This window comes from Stigmatopora nigra, chromosome 22 (assembly GCF_051989575.1).
Source record: "Stigmatopora nigra isolate UIUO_SnigA chromosome 22, RoL_Snig_1.1, whole genome shotgun sequence".
Taxonomy (NCBI): domain Eukaryota; kingdom Metazoa; phylum Chordata; class Actinopteri; order Syngnathiformes; family Syngnathidae; genus Stigmatopora; species Stigmatopora nigra.
The window spans coordinates 8,826,015-8,845,399 of NC_135529.1; the positions used below are offsets into that span (position 1 = coordinate 8,826,015).

General features: G+C 37.6%; 1 protein-coding gene across 10 annotated transcripts in view; it reads right to left on the reverse strand.

Moving 5' to 3' along the window:
• The window catches only part of LOC144215339 (splicing regulator ARVCF-like), a 109,204-nt gene that overhangs the window by 53,622 nt on the left and 36,197 nt on the right, over nucleotides 1-19,385 (reverse strand). For 5 of the 10 annotated variants that reach the window (XM_077744197.1, XM_077744196.1, XM_077744198.1 and 2 more), the window contains exons 3-4: nucleotides 18,900-18,981; nucleotides 15,890-16,099 (exon numbers count right to left, since the gene is read on the reverse strand). The exons of 2 other annotated variants lie outside the window; for them this stretch is intronic. In XM_077744197.1, the coding sequence (XP_077600323.1) occupies nucleotides 15,890-16,075 (186 nt within the window). In that variant the 5' untranslated portion in view covers nucleotides 16,076-16,099; nucleotides 18,900-18,981. Of the gene's footprint in view, nucleotides 1-6,079; nucleotides 6,319-15,889; nucleotides 16,100-18,899; nucleotides 18,982-19,385 lie in introns of those variants that run through there. 3 more of the 10 variants (XM_077744193.1, XM_077744194.1, XM_077744199.1) reach the window with 3 other exon arrangements.

The window sequence follows — 19,385 nt, forward strand, 5'->3', positions numbered from 1 at the left end:
CTGTCAGAGGGAATCATTAATCCCAAAAGGCAGTCAGAGACAGATGGTTCCATGATGGCAGATCGATGCTCTCGCTGACATCCCAACAGTTTCTAGCAGCAGGAAGTAGGCTAATCCTTCAAAAGAAAGTTCTCCACGAAACACGCAAGTGAAGCCAGGGACATGCTTTCCCCAGGCCCCGACATTAGCCTACATATACTGCCTACTGCCTCATACTTTGAATGGAAAAGAAAGAAAGGGGGGAAACGGAGGGATATGATTGTTTTTCTGCTTGAGAGACGCTTCATAAAAAGTCTGACCTTCCCCTGAAGGGCCTCTTGAAGAGGTCCCAAGATGCAGAATAAATGGGGGTGGTGTATATATGAGCTATAAGATAAAATGCCAGAAGCCAGACCCCTAAAAGTAGAACCAAACGGAAGGTTGTGATCACAGTAAGAAGTGACATGAAGATCAAGGAAATTATTCAACAAATTGATCTCAAAAAGGGATGCAAAAGACCAAAAAACTATGATCATTACATTTGCAGACACTGCTTTCAGAGCTCCATTAATAATTTACACTTTTAGCCATATTATCTATTGAAAAACCAGTTTAATGATTTGGTTATATGTAGAACTATTATGAAGGACACTATTGCACAAGACTAGAAGTCGAAAGGTAGGACAAGATATTAGTTTTCCCCTTTGTGGCTCGTGATGGCTCCTATTACACTTTTAATGTGTGTCTATGGGATTCTTTGGCCCTTTCCTCCCGGAGAACATTTGTCAGGGCAGAGGTCACACGGCTTGCGATATTTGTTATAAAGCATCGGTTCAAATTTAGGTCAGGGTTTGTATGTTATATCTAGAAAGTTACAGCAAAGAATTACACGGCTACCCAGACCAAATCCTTATTTATAAATTGATTACCAGATATATCAAAGCTTAAAGCCGAATTAAATATTGTCAGATTGACTTCCATGTTGTTTTAGATCTTCCATAAGATCAATGTCGCGTACTTGGAATTCCCTCTAACCCAGGGGAGTCAAACTCCCTTTGGTCTGCGGGCCGAATACAACTTAATTTGAGATCAAGTGGGCCGGACCAGTAAACTCATTGCAAAATGACATAGAACTAACAATAAGCCCACTTTTTTTCCTTTGTATTAGTCACTAATACTAATAATTAGTGCAAAGAATGAGTAAATTATCAAAATGTTTAATAAAAGAAATTTACTTTTACATTATGAACAATATATTATGAACAAGAGAATAACATAAGAACATAAATGTCAATTCATGTTTGCACGTACTAAAACACTGCACCCCTAGCGGATAATACAAGAACTACAAATTTAAAAGAAAATTCATATTTTTTTTATACAATGCAGCTTTCTTCCCCGGGCCGTACCAAACCACCAGACGGGCCGGATCCGGCCCGCGGGCCGTACGTTTGACACCCCTGTTTTAGATCTTCCATAAGATCAATGTAGCCTACTTGGAATTCCCTCTAACCTATCCAAGGTTTTTTAAATTTTCATCCAATGGGCTTTTAGGATATTTCCTTGGAGGGTTTATATCAAGGGAAGTTGATTTTTTATTTTTTTCCGCCAACTCTGGGGCTATGAAACACTTGAGACGCCCATGTGATTAAAGGCTGTATAATTAAATGTGATTGACTCATTGCAAAGCCCTTGTTACAAACTAGTAGGGGCAAGTAATGGTGTTATCAGGCACAATGTGATGAGGAATGAATGCAGCTGCACAAAATAAAAAGGCCCTGAATATGCAAAGAGAAACTGCAGCTCTAGCATAATAATAAGACTACCACCTCATTATTGCACTACTTCTCTTGTCAAAACACTACATGGCTTCGTGTCAGCATCTCTTCAGCTTCCCAACATACTGCGTCTAAATGACTTTAATTTCATCAGCGCAAGAAAAAGGAAGACATGGAATCATTATATCCGACAGTGAGCAAACGGTGAAGGAACAATTTTGAGGCTGCATTAGTGGAGACGGGAGCCAGCAGTGACTCAGGACGGAGTTAAAGGGGGGTGCGAAAAAAGGGGGAGGGGAGGTGAAAGAACACCTGCTCGTGAGCCACAGATAACAGAGACACCAAAAAATCCAAAAAGCAGAGGGGTTTTTTCGAGTAATACACATCTTGAATATACTATATTGCACTGTTTATTTATATGGGGTTGAGTTTTCTTTTAAAAATTTATTTGTTAGGGCTGCCTTTTGAATATAAATCATATATGAATGGAACATCCTAATGCAGGTGTAAAAAATACAAGGCATTGTAAATGTAATTGTTATAGTACCGTATTTTCAGGACTATAAGGCGCACTCTCAATGAATGACACATTTTAATTTTTTTCCATATATAAAGCACACTATTATAAGGCGCCCCGTCTATTTTGGAGAAAATTGAACTTTTAAGTGCGCCTTATAGTTGTGAAAATATGGTAGTTGATATTAATAGACCATATACTCATGATCAGGTGTCATAGATTCAAACACATTGAACAAAAACTGTTAAATTTACTATAACTGACTGATTAAAAATAGCCTTAATTTATTTTTAGATTTTTTCTACCCCTTTTCCTACAAAAAAACAAAATACAGACCTTTTCAGATGAAAAAGAAATAACATCACAACAACTGAAAAATAATTAATGTCAATATAATTACTGAATAATTGCTGGGAGGTTATTTTACTATTTAAAAACATACTACTCCATTATGCACACTAAAAACAACAATAATGATATTTCCCCTTACACCCATTGATAAAACAATCTTTAACAACATATTTATGAATAATGTGGGATACACCAAGACCAAACAAAAGCCTTCTGCAGTAAACATGGCCAGTATCGAGATCCTGCCATCTGGTATGACCTAACACCATCCAATTGTATGTCCAACAAGACCCACACTCCAAAACAAAATACCAGCATTTGCTGCTGGCTCTTCATCAATTGTGACCTTCCATTAAAGCATTTTCCCCAGCTAGTTTGTGTTCATACTCTACCAGTCCGAGTCATTATGTCATTATTCTTTACGACCCCAAAACAAAGCTATTTCTCAAGTCCTACATATCTACAAATATTGATTCACAGAGGGTGAGGAAAAAAACTAGATAAAAAGGAGTCGGCCATCATATCAAACACTGCCATACAACTTTTTGATTTATTCTGAAGACGACCCGCAGAATGCCACAAACGCTAAAATGATCCATTAAAAAAATCCTGTTAAAAAAGTGGCAGACTGATAATTACCAAGAATTATTTTACAATTCAGATGGGCCCAACTTGCTAAAGATAAAAAAATCCCGCCTGCTTTTGGATAGACTTTTGAAAGATGGCAACTACTAGATTATTGATAATGTTTTCATTTCCCTTTGGTGACATATCTATTTTTCTATATTTTATGATGAGATGAGACTATGGGCAAAGCTTCTGAATTCGGAGGCCTTTGCCATTTTGCTCTTCGGGTGTAAAGTTATCAAACGGATTAAATTTAACTCCGACATGGTCTGCTGTACGTTTCCCAAGTAATTGGGACGGTATGCAGAAATATTAAATGAGCTAAAAATATTTTACAGTTACATTCAGAACCTCCAGCTTGAGTATTCCGTATTTTCACAACTATAAGGCGCACCACATTATAAGGCGCACCATCAATGAATGACACATTTTAATTTTTTTCCTTATATAAGGCGCACTGGATTATAAGGCGCCCTGTCTATTTTGGAGAAAATTTAAGACTTTTAAGTGTGCCTTATAATCGTGAAAATACGCATGTAGTAATGTCTGTAGTAATGTCTGTAGTACTCAATGCTGATCTGTAGGTGTCAAAAAATAAAAACATAATATGGCGTTACCTTTACTAACAAAATAGTCGGGCTACAAAAAGCCTTGTTGAGAAAATTTTCTATCCGAGATAGCAAAAAAATTAAGTTACAAAACAGCTTTTTTGTGCCTTTGACTGCCATTGGTCATCCAGGTGTTCTCGGTTTTCAAGTGTGCTTAAAGTTACCGTATTTTCACGACTATAAGGCGCACTTAAGTCTTAAATTTTCTCCAAAATAGACAGTGCGCCTTATAAACCAGTGTGCTTTATATATGGAAAAAAAATAAAATGTGTCATTCATTGACGGTGCGCCTTATAATGTAGTGCGCCTTATAGTCCTGAAAATACGGTACTTTATTCTTAACTTTTCATTTTGGGCCCTAAGAAAATTAAATTCTCTAAATGCATCATTTTAAGTTGTTAAATCATGTGTTTACATGCGTCTCTTCATATATTTTGCCAAATGTTAGTCTCTTCCACTCTTCCTTACAAAGATTCTAGTTAGAATATTTTCCCGTCTTATTCTTGTCATCCATCCAATTAATTTTGACCACAAGTTATGAAGATTAAAATGACAGCTGTGAGGAGTTAGACTTCATTGTTTTGCTCTACAATCAAGCCTAAAAATACAACCAAATTATGTTGTGTGCGTGAAAAGAAAACGAAGCAATGTATAGCAGGTGTTCATATTCTCCAAGTTGAAAAGGTCAAGCCGTGATGCCGGCCTCGCCTAAAGTATGCCAACCATCTCTGGCCTTGTAGAGGTCACTAATGCAAGGTCCATCCTTCACCTCCCTGATCCATTTAAGGAGAAAAAAAACATGGCAAGGGCATATTCTTGCGTCGTTGATACACATTCCGCCACACATACTACATTCAAGATAGGTAGATAGACAAGTGGTAACCCTTCATACACAAGCCTGGATAGAATCTATCAGCACTAACATTGCACTTAGAACCTTCAGAGTTATCACAACCAGTGATGGGAAAAATACAGGAGTATTTACAGCATCCATTGCTTAGAAATAGCTATTCAGTAACATTTATTTACATTGGATTAAACTCCTAACATGTTAGTTAAGTGCCATTGAGGATGATACAATTGTGTGGCTGTTTGTATTCGTCTTGGTGTCAAAGTGGCGGGTCGCGGGCTAAATTTGGCCCGCCACATCATTTTGTGTGGCCCAAAAAAGTGCTAACTTTCTGTTTTATGATGAAATTCAAATGATTGTACATTATTTCCCGTATTTCCTCATTTTAAATCAATAATTGCAAACAATTTGTTCTAATTTTAATGTCCAAAAATGATCTATCGATTAGCATGATCGAGAAAGCTGTCAATTTATTAATTGATTAATTTTGGCAGCCTAGTTGGAAGATATAACCGCCCTCTAGATGTAATTGAAACTACCACGTGGCCCGTGATAAAAAAAAGAGTTTGAAACCCCTGGCTAGCGTCAATTTACATTTTTTCCTCACATTTGAAGTAGCAAAATTGGTTCAAACACAGCCAATCAAACTTCTTAGTTCAAATGGATTGGACAGCTATGCCTTTCATGGGTTAACTACTGTAACCACCAGTTTATGAGATGTTGGCTTTATGGAATCCTTCACTTTCTTGTCTTTTTTCACTCGAACGAGCTGCCAAGCTTGACGGAAAAATACTCAATAATATATGCAGATCATGCCCTGGTACACACAAATACTTGCGAGCACATTCCAGTGGTTTCTATGCGAGAAAAGACAAAAGAGTTTAATGTCATGCCTTTCACACAATAGTCAGAACAACCCGTTGCTTAAAATTCACTCAGGCGGTGATCAGAGAATAAAACTTTGTGGTTGTCCCATCCTATGTCCACAATTTTTGGACTTGGATCTTGTTAACAGTCCCACAAGTCCAAGTCCTGCAGACGTACACGCGCCTACACAACTGTGCAGCACTATAAAAGCTCAAATAGTTGAAGAATTCAGTAAAAAAAATGGCATTATTTCACCTGATGTCATCCTGAGTGAGGTATTTTAAGGGGGCGGGACACGTCAATCAAGGAGAGACCCACGTGCACACGCACACACGCACGCGCGCGCACCGTCGCCCCCAAATGACATCTCGTAAAGCAGCAATTAAACAAAACACAAAAGGATCTGCTTTAAAAACGACATGTATATAAAAGATATGAAGAAAAAGAAAGGAAAACAATAAAAATCCACATTGAGAGTAAGAGAAGAGGCATCAATACGAACCTGTTTCACTTCAGCAGGCATTCTCCAAATTTCCTCACTTGGCTCCCCAAAATGGAACCCCCTCCCTATCGCGCCGGATAAAATATGTCTGGTGGCGATTTCCAGTAGTCGGAAAAGTTATGCCTTTCCCTCCTTTCCTCCGCTTGTGCCCTTGGCTTATCCTGGAGTATTTACGTTGAGTTTTCCCTCTGAGAGCTCAGAGGTTTGCTGCTCAAAAGCGGCCAGCCATCCTCGACTGATCGCGTCAAGTTCAATGACGTTACCACGAACTAAACCAGAAGTGTAAGGTTGTCTTTCAAAGTAAAAGCCGGACTGCTGCGTCTGTAATTTTGCAGGTCGATGGCATATACATTATGCTATTTAAGAAGAAAAATATTCATGTATTGGGAAGGATTACTCCAACTGAACATTAATTTCATATACACACTTCACTCACACTCTTTCACTGAAATAAAAAGTATACTATATTTACAAAAATGTAAAATAATATTACTTACAATAGATCAGTGGAAAAACTGCAGAACAGGAGTGCCTTATTTAAATAGACCTTAAATCAAGGGTGTCATATTCGGGTTGGTTCACGGGCCGCTTTAACGTCAACTTGATTTGAAGTGGGACCATTTTTGATATAATATTAAGATTTTTTTTAATAAATGGATTAAAAGAACTGGATTAAAAGCCCTGAATATTCCGTTTTATAGATCTAAAACAATGTTTATTTTAGCTTTTTTATATATTTTTAGATTTTACAAAATGATTTTTGAACTGAAAACAGAAAAATTGATTAAAAAACGACAATTATTTCTTTAAAAGGTGAAAAAATGTAATATACATCTATACGCTTCATTTTAATTTTATCCTAAAACAGAAAGTCGACACTTTCCCGGGCCACACAAAATGATGCGGCGGGCCAGATTTGGCCCCCGGGCCGCCACTTTGACACCAGTGCCTTAAATAATATTTTACAGTTATGAGCTCAAGGGTTCAATCCCCGACTCCAGCCTTCCTGTGTGGTGTTTGCATGCTCTCCCCGTAACTGCGTGGGGTTTCTCTGGGTATTGTGGTTTCTTTCCACATCCCAAAAACATGCATGGTATGTTCTTTGGACACCCAAAGTTGTCTATAGTGTGTGAGGTTGTTTTCTATATGCGCTTAGGGATTTGCTGGCAACCCTTTTAGGGAGTAGCCTACTTCCTGCCCATATTTAACTGGGAGAGGCTCCAGCACCCCCGCAAATCTCAGTTAGGATGAAGAAAAACATAGTATCTTGACAAAAAAAACAAGAGAAATGGATCACACAAAAATATTTTTCAAAAGTATAAAAATATCACTATAAATCAGGATCATGGAAACTGAATCATGTTTTATGAAGTTTTTGTTGTATTTTAATGAAGTTTTGTAAGTAGGAGTATACTAATTCAGGTTTTTATACATTTTCCTCAATTATATGAATTTCAATGTTATTGTTTCCATCCCTACATGCAATTAATTGAACTATTAAACGGGCATATATTAGGCTTTATGGTTCTCTTATTTTGAAAGGAATATTCCTTTAAAAGGCAGTTTATATTAAGAAATATCCATTGCAATTGACTTTTTTAGACGGGTAGCAAAATCCTTGAAGAGATGATACTACACTTATGTATATGAAATGGATATAATAAAGTGTGTTAGACAAATATTGGACTTTTACTCTCTAAAGCGTCCAAGTCAATAATGCCTGAAGCACCACTTTGAGCACACATGACAACACACACACACACACACACACACACACACACACACACAAACACACACACACACACACACACACACACACACACACACACACACACACACACACACACACACACACACATCACAAAAACCACAGGGGCCAAAGAAAAGGAGGGTAAAAAGAGTACACCGTGTCGTATATCTGTATATCTTTGTCAATTATACACACTTTCTGGCTATTCTTGGCAGGGCAGGACAAAAAGGCAACAAAATCAAGCTAAATAAATGTTAATAAACCTGGCAGGACCACCAATTTACTGTATACACCTTCAGAAAAAAGCATTTTGAATGGAATCCAAAAACAACTTTGCAATTTTACCACCACAATAAAGCTGAGTCATGCCAAAATGATAATGCAATGTATTTCTATTTTTCTTCCATGTATCCAAATACAGATTAAAAACCAATAACCTGATTTAAACACTGCGAAATAGCTCGCAAATGCCAAAAGGGTCTTAGTGATGTCACCAAAAGTCCGGCCACCTTTTTAAAAAACATTTAAAATGTTATTTTTTTTACAGTCTATGAGTCGGAAAAGGGACTTCTCTGCACCCCAGCTGCATCTGTCTCTCACCCCAAAAAACACCTCCCCCTTTTTTTGGCACAGACAGAGAAAGGCGAAGAGAAAAAAAAGAGGAAAAAAAGAGGGTGGGGGTCTCAGACACACAAAACAAAAGTTGCCCCCATTGAGTCAAAGGCAAGCTCATACTCTGCAAATTTTTGCACCCTAAATACACATGGACACAGGCAGCTTCTTTTCTCTCTCTCCCCTCTTTGTCCCGTTCCCCTCACTGCTCTGGATGTAAAGGGAAGGGGTGGGACGTACGTGAAAGAATTCACACTCGGCTATCAAGTACTATGTCCGCCACTACGGTGGAATGTTAATCTAATAACGTCGATGAAAGCTTAACCGGGAACTTTGAGACGTTTTGGCCAGCCGGGAAAAGGCTGAAAAGGGATGGCTGAACTTAAAATAAACAGAGAACGGAGAAATACCAAGCAGAGAGGAAATGCCTTAGGTTTAGCATTCCACTTGCTCGCCAGTGGCGTTTCATCTCCTTGTTGCAAATTCAGTTGTTCTTAATGAAAGAGTCGGCCCAGCATGCATCGCTGAATTCAGATCGACTTGGGTGCACAATACCTCCAAACATGAGCATTTAGTATGCATTTGTTTCAACTCGATATCTTTCAATGATAAGATTGAGGTAATTTGGTTTTTCATTATGTTCCGTAACTGCAGTTCGAAACCTGTTACACTTTTGAGTGTCGTAAATGAATTGGAAATTGAACTGTTTTTAGTGCAGAATAAAATTAAGAGCTTTAACAACCGTGACTGGACGTTTGGTCGCCGGGACGTTTGGTCGCCGGACGTTTGGTCGCCGGACGTTTGGTCGCCGGACGTTTGGTCGTCGGGACGTTTGGTCGCCGGACCTTTGGTCGCCAGACAATTGGTCGCCAGACAATTGGTCGCCGGACAATTGGTCGCCGGACGTTTGGTCGCCGGACGTTTGGTCGCCGGACGTTTGGTCGCCGGACGTTTAAAACCAGCTCTCAAAATTATGTTCATGGGAGAGTTCAATATATTAGAGAGAGTTTAATATCTTAGAGAGAGTTTAATATCTAAGACAGAGTTTAATATCTAAGAGAGAGTATAATATCTACAAGAGAGAGCTTAATATCTAAGAGAGAGCTTAATATCTAAGAGAGAGTATAATATCTATAAGAGAGAGTTTAATATCTAGGTACTGTTTAATATCTAAGTACATTTGATCGGCGACCAAAAGGGACCAAAAGACCGGCGACCAAACGTCCGAGCACCTTTAACAACAGACAACAACAACTTAACTTTTAAAGCTATGTATTATTCTTAATAAAATAACACATCTTACTTTGTTTTATATCGCTAAAGTACAGTGGTAAGAATACACTACCAAACCACTGACCCTTGATGAACAAAAAAAAATGTCCTTGTTACAGAAACAACGATAGAACCTCAATATCAAATGAAATATTTCAAGCTAGAGACCCCCACCACCCCTCATTTGCATATAAAAACATGGTTCAATTATGGAATCCTGATACTAATGGCACTTTTTAAAGCAAAGAGAGATAAATGTAGTCACCGTGTCTGCTTTAATCTGCTACATTCAAAAGATCAAGCTGAAACAAAATGCTCGGAGAAACAAGAAAGTTGGATAAGTCGCTGCTTTTTCACGCATTCTACACCTTAACTGTGTCTCCCTACAAAACCAGACACTACACATGCCAAGTCCTTATTCTTTTACTTCATCCTCCAACTTACAAACACCTTCTGGCTCCAGCATGAACAAATGGCTTAAGAATGTTTTGTGTGTGACATAAAAAAAACTAAAAAAAACTGTGTGTGACATTCACTATGCTGGGTTTTGTAGTCTGCTTCAGCCAAAGGCAAAGCCAGAACTCATAAACTGTAGCCAGTCAAGTAAAGTGTAAATCTTTGTACGTGTTAGTGTACCTGTTTTAAATGTTTAATGTTTATAGGGTTATGCGATCAATTAAAAAAAGATGTATGAATGCTTTGTGTCGTATTTTGAAAATAAATACCTGCACCGACAAAACTAGTATCTTTCAAAATACACCAATATTGTTATTTGGGATGTGATCAATTGAGAAAGTTGACCCGCAATACTTAACAAAGAAATGGCTTTTATGTTCACTTTTATTCAATTTAGGATGTTTTATTTTATTTTATTTTACAATAATTCTGGAGAGTGCAGAAAAAAACTCGATTTGATGTGGGCCAAACCATTTTAGATATAATATTTAGTTTTTTTTAAATACATGGATTAAAAGAACTGGATTAAAAGCCCTTAATATTCAGGGTTTTTTTATAGATCTAAAAGAATGTTTGAATGTTGACCATAGAAACAGGCTAATGCGACAAAAGAATGAGACAAGGCAAAAAAAATATGCAAATATAAAATTGGGATTTTCTCTGAATCACACTGCTAACTTTTTCACAGAAACTCAAGATAAAAAAATATTTTACACCTCAATTTGGCAGACACAAGGAGATTTAAGGGTTTGACCCTGCGGTTAAAATACAAATCTCTGTAATTGACACAAACATAAAGAAAAAACAGCTTGAATGGAAATACCTTTTGTATTATTAGCTATTTCTATTCCCCTCTTGGGTCTTCGAACCCTTAATTCTTCGAATCATCTCACGAAAGGATTTAATGTCTGCCCTGGTCCAAGTCCCTGCTATTTGATCACAATCCAATAAAGCATTAAGTTCCCTTAAAAGCACTCAGAAGAGTATATGGAAGCTGCCCCAATTTTTGTCACTTTAAATCCTCTTTCCATAGATAAACTGACACTTTTAGTTGCTAGCATTCCTTCCGAAAGATACTTGAAGAAGGCCAATGTAGTCCAAACATACATTTAATCTCCATCTTTCGAGACAGAAGCTAAAATGTAGCGCATATGTTTGAAATAAAATGGAATGCGACCTGTCCAAATGTCCAGCAGGATAACCAAACATGGCAAAGGCTGGCCCCATTTAACATTTTTGACAAACAGACTAATTGAAAACAGTCTTCCATACCTGAAACTGTCCATCAAAGTAGCTTCACCGCTTTGTTTTGATAATTGGATCACTGTTTTCACTGATAAAGTGATTCTATATAGTATTTTGTTCATAAAATTGACATAATTCCTTGTAGTGGGTGGACATTTTAAGATTTCACAGTAACTGTCTGTTCTTCAGACCAGTTTTTCCTTGTGATAATTAAAAACTGCAATGGGACATTTGAGATTATGTTCAATGTCGGCCTGTTAGATTTTCAAGGCCACATGGGAGGACTCAGGCTTTTCAAATTGGTCAAAAATGTGTTAAGGAGTCTGAAAAGTTCCCCTTAAACTCCCAAAATAAGAGCAAATTTGGATAGTATATTGTTTTCTTTCAAAATGCCAGCAGTATTCAACATTTATTTTATTTTTAGAGCATAAGTGTCAAAGTGGCGACCCTCAACATTTATTTTTATTTTTAGAGCATAAGTGTCAAAGTGGCGGCCCGGGGGCCCAAATCTGGCACGCCGCATCATTTTATGTGGCCCGGGAAAGAAAATCATGAGTGCTTACTTTTTGTTTTAGGATCAAATTATAAGGAAGAGTATAGATGTATATTGCATTTCCTGATTTTCCTGCTTTTAAATCAATAATTGTCCTTTTTTAATCATTTTTTTTCAGTTTTTAGTTCAAAAATCATTTTGTAAATTCTAAAAATATATTAAAAAAAGCTAAAATAAACATTGTTTTTTGATCTATAAAAAACTGAATATTTAAGGCTTTTAATCCAGTTCTTAAAAAAAAATCTAAATATTATATATAAAATGGTCCAACCCACATGAAATCAAGTTGACATTAAAGCACCCCGCGAACCAACCCGAGTCTGACACCCCTGTTTTAGTACCTATGTCGGTTTTCTCCGGGTACTCCAGTTTCTCCCAACATCCCCCCAAAAAATCATGAATTCTTAAGCCTCTTTCAAATCCATTTAAATCTACCCCCAAGGATGATTTGCTACAGTTAAGTCCAAATCCTGAGTAGGTGTTTGCTACATGAACAACAAGCATCAAAATTCTTGGCATTCTCAAGCGGCTACTCCACATAACAGCAGTACAAGAAAAAAAAAGTGGTAAAGGAGGACCTTGGGAACAGTGTGAGGTGCAAAAGTAAACAAAAGAGCCACTTTCACACTAAGGTAATTAGGGTATTTATGGAGGGCGAGAAGGTTCCTGATGGCACAGTGAGTGGAAAACATTGGGTAGAGATAGAAGGGGGGCATAGAAAAGGAAAGCAGAGGGAAACTAAAGCTCATTGTTAGGAAGCTGATTTATGAGGGTACAAGGTCTCCCAGGCCCAGCCAGTAGAAGGATAGATCTTCTGTCACTATATCACCCTCAGCCCTTTGTATGCATTGTGCCTAGACGGGGCTGGGGGCTGTGTAGAGATGAAAGCGGGTGGAGGGCGACGGGGCTGATTCTCGGTTGAGTGCTGCAGTGCCATCGTAGGGTCTGTATATCCTCACCACAGACAGCAATGCTGATCAAAAGCTGCACTGTTCCCTCCTTCTAAAGCTGGAAAGTCTTTGAAAACTTCCCACAGCTTTGAGACAACACAATATGGTTCCATAGTGGCTCGAGTCTGGTGAATAATGACGTTGGAGAACTGAACTAACAGTTTAGTATAACCATGACATTAGAAATGGTTCTGTTTTCTTATCAATGGGTTTGATATGAGATGGGAGACGAACTGTCTGGTGAAATGAGGTCACCTTCTCTACATCAGACAAGGAGGGATGGTCTGGCTGTCTAACTATCTTCATATATAGAGCTTAATACGTCACTTGATCTTCCAAAAGCCTTGAAGATGGTGAACCTTCCGGCAAAAATCAATTTGGAAAGGCGAGCGCAATATCAAATGAAGAAAGGGTGTCTGGCTATGAATGGTCGCATGCTAAGACTGTCAATGGAGGAAGACTCGATCTGTGTCACTGAGCTGCTTTTGATGAGCAGGTTAGTAGACGCTAATGGAGTGTCTAGCAGGAACATTAGACAAACACTGGTTTTACAATGGGACTAGTGCAATATAAATATGTTCAAAATAATATGAAAAATATGGGACAGAGGTGTTTGGAAGCACCTCGTTGGACTTGTTATTACTGTGTTAACAGAAAAGATGCTGTGTATAATGAGTGATACTGTAATGGAAAGGTTAAAAAAAAAACAATATAATATTTAGATTTTTTTTATGAATGGATTAAAAGAACTGGATTAAAAGCCCGGAATATTCAGTTTTTTTAGATCTAAAACAATGTTTATTTTAGCTTTTTTTATATATTTTTTTTAGATTTTACAAAAATATTTTTGAACTAAAAACACAGAAAAAATGATTAAAAATTTACAATGATTGATTTAAAAGGGGGAAAATCAGGAAATTTAATATACAATTATACTCTTCATTTTAATTTGATCCTAAAAGAGAAAGTCGGCACTCATGATTTACTTTCTCGGGCCGCATAAAATGATGCGACGGGCCATGATTTGGCCCCCGGGCCGCCACTTTGACACCTGTGTATTAGAGTATAATTTTCATTTTCAGCAACTGAATGATGCCACACATAGTACAACTTCCAAAAACTAAAATTAGACTGACTGAGAATGTGTAGCCTCTCAAGTGGTTGAGAAACCCCCTTTTTTTGTTTTTTTGTTTTTTATAAGTAAGCAGAATTTAAAATGATCATTGATGTGAGTAATACCCAGTTGAATCCAAGTTAAATCTATCAGTTTTGGAAAAGGATTTGGGACTTCAGAGCAATAAAAACTATCACTGACTACTCACCAGAATTATGAGAAGAGAAAGAGGATGGGTTTGATCTATTAATAATAAACCTCCCTTGTGAGGATAACATTCTTTGCATTTTTCATGCTTTTGTCATGTTATTGGATGCAGTGAATATTGATGGTAAACTGTTGTGTTGTATTGTAGTTTTGGGAAAGTTTAGAGGGGATTGCCTTAGTAGAAAAATGTTTAAAAACTCAATGTAATCAAGGAATTTGCCTGCCTAAAAAAATGTTTTTGTCTGTAACATTGTTATAATTTTGGTGTATTAATTAGCAATGTTTAAATGTATTCAGGTCTACCCTTCGATCACTTAAGTACACAGTGCAGTATTGATAATTTTACAAAGAAACTATATATATCGAGTGAAGGATTAACACTAGCAACTTGAGCATTAACAAAGTATGACCTTAGGCAAGTGCAAGTATAATCATTTCTGCAGGTCTTACTTCATCAATAGTAAATGCTCTGTTATACTTTTACCTCCAATAAAAGTGCTGCAACTGAGCTTTGTAGGTTCTGCACAAACAAATTGCTTTCGATTTTTGTTCATTTTTGTGTAGACTGACACGCTGTTCAAAAAATGTAATATGGGTAAAAATGGGGTATAACCCAAGCACATTTTAGCATCCTCAATGAGTGAGATCTCATCCACTAGTTTCTTTACCAGGAAATCCTTCACAAGGGGATAAACTGCACAGTCCTTACAACAGGGGTGTCAAACATACGGCCTGGGGGCCGGATCCGGCCCGTCTGGTGGTTTGGTACGGCCCGGGGAAGAAAGCTGAATTGTATAAAAAAAATGAATTTTCTTTAAAATTTGTAGTTCTGGTATTATCCGCTAGGGGCACACTGTTTTAGTACGTGCAGACAACATGAATTGACATTTATTTATGTTCTTATGTTATTCTCTTGTTCATAATATATTGATCATAATGTAAAAGGAAAATTCTTTTAATAAACATTTTGATAATTTACTCATTCTTTGCACTAATTATTAGTATTAGTGACTAATACAAAGGGGAAAAAGTGGGCTAATTGTTAGTTCTTTGTCATTTTGCAATGAGTTTACTGCTTAATCTCAAATTAAGATGTATTCGGCCCGCAGAACAAAGGGAGTTTGACACCCCTGCCTTATAACATATTTTTACAATTAAGTCCAAGTCAACTATTTTCAAGGATCTGCCAAAAACAACTTCCAATCTGATGGCTTGGTCATGTATTAAGGACAGGTTTACATTCCTGCAATTAAGGTCAGAAATGAGAGGAACCTGACCTTCTGCTACAATATATCTTGATTAAAAGCCTTATTCAATCACCACCTAAACCAAACAATATAAAAAACCAGAGACCGAAAAGATTCCAAGCACTTGCTTTGCCAAAACGGTCAAAAGAAGCAAGGCAACACAGAACCATTCTTCCTCAAAAAAGCATTTTTGCAGAATACCAAGCACAGGGTTAAAGCAATGTGAATAGAAGTCTCAAAATGCCAGAGGTTGAACAGGTGGAATCCAACCAATGATGACCTGACATATTGATATGGAATAACCTTGTTCAGATGGATTGACTGCGTAGGAGAGTGAAATGTCTGAGAGACGTAGTGGTTGAAACGGACAAAGGAGGAAAGGGCTGGCATGCTCACACATTTACCTGCATCACCACTTGTTGCCATGCTAAGGGTTGGCAGGTGGGCGGGTTGGGAGTGGCATTGGCTCGACCAAGTTGAAGTGTGCGACGTTCCTCCTCAAGAGCTCGGGTTAACTGCTCAAAACGGGCCTCCTGTTCTTTCACCGATGCCAGGATGCTGGCAGCTGATCGAACTTCGTAGTCCTCCATATGTCTGGTATGAGTTGTCCTGATCTTACGGGTTAAGAAGAAAAGGGGGGAAGATAAAAGAGGAAAGGAAGAGTACCAGGTCAATAAGGAGACCCAGAACTAGAAGAAAGTGTGAGTTGTGCCTACAGTGTCGTTTTCGTTAACGGTGGAGAACATATTTTGTTGAGGAACAGTTTTCCACGATGATGACGACCAATGTCCCCTCTAAATTTTTGTTGGTCTGGGCAGAAAGACAACCTTCCTGAGCGCACTGAGTACCAGTGTGAGCGATATCATCATTGCTCGCTATGGGCACACCAGTATCACCTGTCATAAGCAGGTGCATGTCAATGTTACCTCTAATTTTTCATGTAAAAACATGCTGTAAAACACACAAAAAAGATAAGAGTGGACAGAGCTAATGCCACTGGCTGCCGTGTAAACGGCGTCATCATGGGGAAAGGGGTAAAAAAAAAGTTCGGATTTTATTTACTGCACGTTTTATGATTGCTGCTGCGCAAAGAAGACGAGAGTAGTGCGCAATTACACACGCGGAACATTGATGACGACGTAAAAATGATGACCTAAAAAGTGTCTTGGATGACTCTAACATAACTAGACGATTGTCAGTTTTCTGATTAGACTAGACAAAAATCCAACATCATTTCTGTCATAGGTTTACAATGACTGAGATTTGGTTATTGGACTTTTTAGTCAGTGATGTGACATGGTGTGCATCTCCAATACAAGTAACAGTGGCACTGACAAAGATGATCATATTTTAAATCTGATCAGATCGAAAGAAGTAAGGAATGAATCATGTTAATAACCACAAATAACAAATTTGATGGCAACAATAGCTTAAAATGTCACCCTGAGATTTATTCGAAGGCAAGTTATGCCAAGTTATCATAAACAGCCCAAAATATGCTATATTTTTCATGTATATCTTCAAAACTAAGACTAATATAAGTTTTCATCCAAAATACTAAATTAAAAGTGCTGCCAAAAACAACACTATCTCACCCTTTGCTCGACTAGGAAAGAATGGCGTGGCCTTTCGGCAATTTTACTTTCAGCAAATCCACCAACATGATACTCTGAACTAAACCAATTAAAAGAGCTGAGTACACACGGTGAGGGGTTGCTAGCACTCCGAGCGGCATCTACGCTAGTTTAATCTTTTTCATTTGCACTTTTCTAACACCTATGCCGAAAGGGGAAAATCCTTAATTCTTCCTGCCAAGGAAAAGCCTTTGGGGGCAGATCTGGGATTCACAAAAAAAAAACCAAAAAAACTCCCAACAGCAGATATATTAATGAGACTACTACTCTGTTGGGTGCCAATTATGGGTTTGCATTCTAAAGTTTTAGACCCATTTGCTAATTAAGTTTAAAACTGATAGCAAGGTTGGCACTGAGTGTAGATTTTTTTTTTTTTTTTTTACAAAGCTTCGCTAGAACAAAATGAAAGCTTAATTCAACAATTGCTGACACAATAAAGGGAATTAAACATCAGACACTTGGGGCCCGTTCACACATGGAAAGCTAACACAAACTTTATGTCAAGTGTGTTTTAGATTCTCTCAGAAAATGTGAGATCCTATAAGACGATGCTGTCTATTAATAAACTGGAAATGATTTTCAAAGGACCTTTCACATTGACAGATAACATTGGTTCATCTTGTCAAAGGAATTTGGATCATATTTTGGGGAAATATGTCTTCACTCAGAGATTTATTTGTTCAGTCAGAGGTCATAAAACAATGCTTAACTGACAATCTTCATACAGCTGCACTAGAGTAGAAAATCAGTAGAATAATAGCGCTTACAGGGGGGAAAAAATAGACATCTAAAGTGTGTTACTCACTCAGGAATGTGACCTAACGTTATTTTGTCTCCCTTTTTTTTTAACCTGTCCTGTTGAGATGCGACAGGCAGAATGGTAAATCTGCGTTTTGAAAGGCTAAAACTTTTATAATGTGCCACTAGGGAGTTTTATTTTGTAATCTCGTTTTGTGGTCATTTATATTGTTCTGTTTATTTGGGAAATCATGTTTAAGAGAAAGAACTAACGTATTTTCAAGACTATAAGGTGCACCACATTATAAGGCGCACCCTCAACGAATGACATTTTTTCCATATATAAGGCGCACTGTATTATAAGGCGCACTGGATTATAAGGCGCACTGTCTATTTTGGAGAAAATGTAAGACTTTTAAGTGCGCCTTATAGTCGTGAAAATAGGTAATAGAGGAAAGAAAGTAATGACACAAAACAGACAATTTCAAAAGTACCATATGCTACCTCACTATAACTAGCAATGCAAACAACCCTTACCAAAGGTCAAGTTCTACTCTGTCTCAGTGCATATTTTGGCAACTTTTTTCATGAATGGCTTCAATGAAAACAACAAACAAACATCTAAGACCATGTAGAGACACTTGCCAATCAAAAATGCCCATGAACTTTGACACACTGTCAACAAGGACGTTTAAATATGAAAAATTCCTTCATTGCCCCCCAAAAAAACAACTATAGCCAAGATGGAGAAATGGCCCTGTCACAATTTATGATCATGCACACAACTGTAATGAATTCTGGCATGCAAGCAATGCTGCAGGCACAAATCCTACACATACACACACACACACACACACACACATATAAACACAGACATTTTGGCCTTAATATCACTCACAGTGTGACAAGATTGTGATATCCAGATAACACTTACAAGCGTGAGTGGATATCATTGTCACACACACACATATATACAAGTTGATATCCATAACAAATGGCGGCATGACATGGAAGTTACAAAATAGTCCACAACAATACAGACCTAGTCAGTAGATATGCAGGCTGATAGCTGTTAGCCAAGAGGCATCCCCAACCTCAAGCAAAATACAGCGGGAAGAAAAAAGCTAGAAAAGACAAAAAGAAATGACAAAAAAAGGAGAGAAATGAAAGAAATTGAATTTAGATGAAATGCAATGACAATACTTTTGAGACATTTTACATACAAAAAGCTCTTGGAATGAGGACACTCTTGATTGGGTAAAAAACAAAAATATTCTTTGCTCCACATTACATTGTAACAGATTTGTTAGAAAATTGTTAAAAATTTGCATTTTCCATGCCATGCTGTACTATACTGTGAATAACATAGTTTTTTCCAATAATTTTTAATGTACGCACAGGTAAATCTATTCACTCTTTGCGTATTGCTTATCATTTTCAGAACAAGAGAACAAGTACGCAAAGAAAATCCATGCGAAAAAAGGGAGAACATGGAAACCAACATTGCAATCAGCAGCCTCAGGACAAT